We start from the raw sequence: 5,821 nt of genomic DNA, 5'->3' as shown, positions 1-5,821 counted from the left end.
CTTAATAGGTGTATCTAAGACCAAATCTACACTTACAAAAAATGTCCATAACATTGGTGACTAGGTCCTTTCCCAGGCGATTGTCAAGCAGAAGTAGAAAGTTATCAAGATATCGGAACACTTTTTTCACAGGAGGTCTAAGGACATGTTGAAGGGCAAAATAAACTCTGGCAAGAAAAATATCACCGAGGACAAGCGCCATTGACGACCCTGTACATTATCCAGAGCTTTGGAAAAAAACTTCGTTACGCTATCCTATGAACGTATAAATGAGATAAAATTGAACTAGTTCAGGAAAGCACTCAGTGGAAACACAACTCGAGATTTGGAAGGATAGTTTATCCTTGTCCTCAATACATAATTTGGCAGAGTCAGGTAAGATGTCACGGGGAAGTGAATAAGAAAGGTTCTGAACACCAACACTGACGAAACTATGGCTGCCATAATGATCTGCCTTCAAAGATTCCACTTCTTTCTTCCTCTCTTCTTGATGGAATATTGAGTTGTGAGTTGAGCGCCCCTCCTGTCTCCTGTATTCTTCTGCGGTTTCCTCACGTCGCTCGCTGACATTAATCTTGTATAAGGCTTACAAACCACTCCAGTTCACCACATTTCTCTAGGCGTGCATATATTACCCAGTAAAATACTATTACAGAACCACCACCAGAAAAGGAGCATGCATAGAAGGACAAGCACGTACTGCCATATGTGTACTCCTGACACCCGGTCCTACGATATGGCAGTTTTAAACTGGGGTCACACTGCTCACACTTCATACAGAACGACAGTCTGCAAACACGAGTCACTGGAATATCCGTAGTTCGAATGCCGTGTGCCAAGTTTCTCCTTGAACTCATTGCCCTGCCATGCGGCATTCAAAGCAGGGATCTCGCAGAGTCTCGCGTTTTAATCTGTATGCGGACTCTCTTTTGTATGATGTATATATACATCACACAAAAGAGAGTCTGCATACAGATGACCCGGTTTTAACGGACTGGCGCGCGTCTACATCTTTTCACGCAGCATAACCTCGAGTTCATCAACACAAGCGCAACTCTTCAGCAGCTTTTGAAGGAAGCAGGTAAATGTGGGAGCTCCGGGAAGCGCTAACCTAAGCCGAACAAACACCACGTAATAAGCACAGCCAGCAATTGAGCCACCGGCCAGGAAAGCAAACGGAAGGAAGTCCACAGGCTGCACAAGGCGCGCGCCAAGTGGGATCAAGAAAGCCAAAACGCGGATGGCTGCCAGCACGGTAGGTGCCCGGTAAGGCCTTGGGGCGTCCTTCATGGAGACCCGTAGCACAAAGAACGACACTAAGATCAGGCCGTTGTTCAACGAGTAAATGAGAGGAAGAGCCTCCACGATAAACGTGACGGATCCCAGAAATGTGTACAACATTGACAGGAGCGCACGAAGTAACAGCGACGTTAGGGGCACCCCGCTGTCTACGTTGACCGTAGAGAAGATGGCCGGGAAATGGCGCTGTCTCGCTGCCGCAAGGATAACTCTACTATTGGCGAAGAAGACGGCGCATGACGTGCCGAAGAGCCCAACGGCTATGAGGAGAGGCATCAGGGTTGCCGCCTTGCTACCCCACGTTGCGGCGACGAAGGTGACTGCGACGACCTCCGTACTTGCCATAGCCGCCGAGTCGAGGACCGTGAATAGAAAAAGGTTGTAGAGGAAGACGAAAAGAGTTGCAATCAGCAGTCCTCCAAACATCGCCAACGGAATGTTGCGGGACGGATTGGCTATTTCACCAGCGAAATTGCTCACAAACTTCCTGTAAAAAAATTAAAAAAAAATGTATTTTTTTTTTTTGTGTGTGTGGTTACGTGGTACTCTATGCGTGTTCGTGTTTTCAAATCAAGTCCGCGGGCCGGTCGGAAGGATTCCGCGGGCAAGCTCTGTCCCGCACGCGGGGTTTAGAGGCACGTGCTATAAAGAAAGCTACCACCCAAAGAAACCAGCAAAACAAATCTTGTGCAGGTCTATATCTGAAGAGCTTTTGTGACCTAGTTATTGTCTTGTGTCTTGCACGGAAAATGTCTACAATTTTGTTTCAGCAGACGATGACTTACCTACTATTTGCAAATGCACTGAAATTAGTTCTAATACCCTAGTTACACTAGCGCACCGAACTGTCATTAAGCCAACAATAGTTGACTCAATCACGATCGGCCGGAATTACACGGCGGCGCTAAGTATCATTGAGCCGCTAGCGATCACCGAGTTCAACTGAGCTGGTCTACCTCAGTTAACTGATGGGGGTTCGCCCAAGCTAAATATGGCAACGTTCGCCGCATCACCGCCCATGGCTAGCGCCAACGAAGCACTTACTATTGCGGAATACTGGGGTAGGTATCTAGAGAGTATCGTCGCAGCAAATACTGTCGGAAGAGGTGTAATTCGGGGCCAGAGCTGCCGCAAGATCGAACACGGCACGTCGCGGAAGCCAAAGCTAGGCGAGGGCGGCCATTTTGATGCCGGTGCCGATAAGTGGCTGCACTCGGGAATTATCTTTTCGTTAAGTAGGTAGGTCTATTAGCCCTAAAGTTTCGCCAATTGAGGCTTGCGAACAATAAGAAAACAAAAACTAAGCTACCATCCTCCTGTAGGTATGTGGGTTGCAAAGTATGCAACAGCAAGTTTTCCGGCGGTCGTCTCGGCGTTAAACAAGGGATCGTCGTAGAGATGATTTACTGAAATACAAAAAAAAGTATTGTAATAATGCGTCTGATGAAGTACCTACTATCGTGTTATCAATAGCGCTCACCTTCAGATACAGTGATGAATCCAGTGATAATAAATGAGATGAGAATGGTGGAAGTGATTATTGATAGAAATCCCTGGACTCTCGAAGATACCTGTATGGAGAAGCAGTTGACTGCCGTGGCCAAACCTGAAGACAGTGGCATAAAGTACCTTGCATTGAACGATTGTTTTAATGTTTTATATTGGATATCAAGTTCAGTTCTTTTTTTTTTACTCAACTGCTTTTTTGTACAAAGTGCAGGTTTTGAACGGACATTTACGGTCGCCGATAGCTGAAAAAGCCCATGGCGTAACGTGGTCACGGTACCTTGATATCGCTCTGAAGCAAATGAGGCTGCGTCATTAGCCGATCAAAAACACATACACACTAAAACACGCATTTCCAATAAAAAAAGGGTGTGATCATTTCAAAGTGTACAACCAGACATTGACGCTATGGTGCGGTCTCTATAGCAGAAGCATTCAGCATAGACATCGTATGTAGCAGCCGACCTTAGCTTCTAGTCAATGCCAGCTTACCTGAGGACATCGCTATACAAACCGGTCGATGACGCGGTTAGCCTTTTTTACCAGGAAAACGGAAACACATATGCGCTGCCGAAAACAGCCGCGATCACTTCAATCTTAGCACGTCTACTTGATCCGCCGACACGAGAAAAGCAACCCGAGTAGCGAGTAGTAACAAGAGTACCGAAAAAAAAACCTCCCATGTATAGATTTCATGAATTACCGACACCGGTGAATGTGGTCCCGTTGTGATTCCTAGACCCCCGAAGAGACAAGTGCTTTGTGAGGCATATGCCATGCAGCACTGATAAACGGAACACATGGTGGTCTGTGGCCGTCGTTGCCGCCTACAACTGTAAAGGGGGGGGGGGGGGGGGGGGGAGGCGGCGTTACGATTTTAAATCCGAGCTCCCGCTAAACCTGTGGTCAACTGACGTCAGATCAAGCACAGAGCTGCACTGGACGCGGGTAAGTTTTCGAATGTCAAGGCGCGAAACGTTCACTCCGGATTGTGATCGAGAAACACTGCCGTGGGTGCAAAACCTTTACTCCGGGTTGTGATCGAGAAACACTGCCGCGGGTGCAAAACCTTTACTCCGGGTTGTGATCGAGAAACACTGCCGCGCATGCAAAACCTTTACTCCGGGTTGTGATCGAGAAACACTGCCGCACATGCAAAACCTTTACTCCGGGTTGTGATCGAGAAACACTGCCGCGCATGCAAAACCTTTACTCCGGGTTGTGATCGAGAAACACTGCCGCGGGTGCAAAGCCTTTACTCCGGGTTGTGATCGAGAAACACTGCCGTGGGTGCAAAACCTTTACTCCGGGTTGTGATCGAGAAACACTGCCACGGGTGCAAAACCTTTACTCCGGGTTGTGATCGAGAAACACTGCCGCGGGTGCAAAACCTCCGGGTTGTGATCCAGGTTGCTCCGGGTTGTGATCGAGAAACACTGCCACGCATGCAAAACCTTTACTCCGGGTTGTGATCGAGAAACACTGCCGCGGGTGCAAAACCTTTACTCCGGGTTGTGATCGAGAAACACTGCCGCGGGTGCAAAGCCTTTATTCCGGGTTGTGATCGAGAAACACTGCCGCGCATGCAAAACCTTTACTCCGGGTTGTGATCGAGAAACACTGCCGCGGGTGCAAAACCTTTACTCCGGGTTGTGATCGAGAAACACTGCCGCACATGCAAAACCTTTACTCCGGGTTGTGATCGAGAAACACTGCCGCGCATGCAAAACCTTTACTCCGGGTTGTGATCGAGAAACACTGCCGCGGGTGCAAAACCTTTACTCCGGGTTGTGATCGAGAAACACTGCCGCGCATGCAAAACCTTTACTCCGGGTTGTGATCGAGAAACACTGCCGCGCATGCAAAACCTTTACTCCGGGTTGTGATCGAGAAACACTGCCGCGGGTGCAAAACCTTTACTCCGGGTTGTGATCGAGAAACACTGCCGCGGGTGCAAAGCCTTTGCTCCGGGTTGTGATCGAGAAACACTGCCGCGCATGCAAAACCTTTACTCCGGGTTGTGATCGAGAAACACTGCCGCGCATGCAAAACCTTTACTTCGGGTTGTGATCAAGAAACGCTGCCGCGGGTGGAAAACCTTTACTCCGAACTCTGATCGCAAAAAAGAAAAAAAAAAAAAGATGCCGCGGGGTGGTGCAGACGCGACCAACAGGACAGGGGAGAGCGGGCAGCGCTTCCCTACGCAATTTAACGCAAACACTGACGTTCGGTGTCGCTGACAACCAGATGTCAAGGCGGATCGGAGCGTTCCAAGAAAGCCATGCCGTATTTCTCTTAAGCTATCGGTGACTGCAGTCTCACTGATCGAGTGCGCGAAGCTTATGGAAGGAGTCTTTTAAAGTTGAACTTACATGTAAACGCCAGAGCCAGGAGCAGTTTTGCCGCGTAAGGTGGGAGGCAGCCAGGGTATGGTATGCTCAGGATGTAGCTTGCAAAAATTTGTGCCTGGAGCGCCATGATCAGGGGATCGCCAAGTATGAGGAAGTTCCAGGCGTACATGAATGGGATGACGTCGCCAAACCTCCCGAAGGACTTGCTGCCGGCAACCACGTAGGCATAGCCACCACCAGACGCCGGTAGCAACGTTGCCAACTCCATGTGGCACAGTCCAGCTGCAAATATTAATGTGGAAACATTTAAATATTTTTGTTTTTGTTTCTTGAGTTACATCTTTTTTACATATGAGATGCGGGTACGTGTCTTCGCTGGGCTCTAAAGCCACAGTCAGACTGCTAATGCATCAAGTCAGTTCGCAAGCAGATTCGAACGTAGGTCAACACGAAATCCGTGGTTCGAATATCGCATGTCAACGAGTTATTCAAGGAGAAACTTGGCACGCGGCATTCCAACTACGGATATCGCGGTGACTGATGTTTACACAATGTCTTGGGGGACGTCGGCTTAATGCTGGCTCCCATGGTTATGCCTGTTATCTATATAGACCCCTCTCGGAATTTAAAAATGATGCATAGATTATGCTCGGCGGCTTCGTTAG

The 5,821-nt window shown here is 48.6% G+C and overlaps 1 protein-coding gene across 1 annotated transcript; it reads right to left on the bottom strand.

The window, feature by feature from the left end:
* Window positions 1–1,005: 1,005 nt before the first annotated feature.
* LOC115322953 (Y+L amino acid transporter 2-like) lies at window positions 1,006–5,424 on the bottom strand. Its single transcript, XM_040212636.2, has 3 exons — window positions 5,178–5,424; window positions 2,609–2,705; window positions 1,006–1,786 (listed from the first exon to the last, which is right to left on the bottom strand). Exons 1-3 carry the CDS (start codon window positions 5,422–5,424, stop codon window positions 1,006–1,008), a joined length of 1,125 nt encoding a protein of 374 aa, XP_040068570.2.
* Between the last annotated feature and the right edge of the window lie 397 nt (window positions 5,425–5,821).

The sequence above is a fragment of the Ixodes scapularis genome, unplaced genomic scaffold (genome assembly GCF_016920785.2).
Source record: "Ixodes scapularis isolate PalLabHiFi unplaced genomic scaffold, ASM1692078v2 PGA_scaffold4__175_contigs__length_147842914, whole genome shotgun sequence".
NCBI classification, from domain to species: domain Eukaryota; kingdom Metazoa; phylum Arthropoda; class Arachnida; order Ixodida; family Ixodidae; genus Ixodes; species Ixodes scapularis.
This window is presented reverse-complemented; position numbering and strand designations above follow the sequence as displayed.

Bases quoted from the DNA above. Each gene is read 5' to 3' on its own strand.
- LOC115322953 (XM_040212636.2), bottom strand. From the start codon at position 5,424: ATGGAGTTGGCAACGTTGCTACCGGCGTCTGGTGGTGGCTATGCCTAC. The intron at 2,706-5,177 runs GTAAGTTCAACT...TTTGTATTTCAG, and splicing joins CCTGGCTCTGGCGTTTACAT to TAAATCATCTCTACGACGAT. The intron at 1,787-2,608 runs GTAGCTTAGTTT...ATTTTTTTACAG, and splicing joins CACATACCTACAGGAGGATG to GAAGTTTGTGAGCAATTTCG.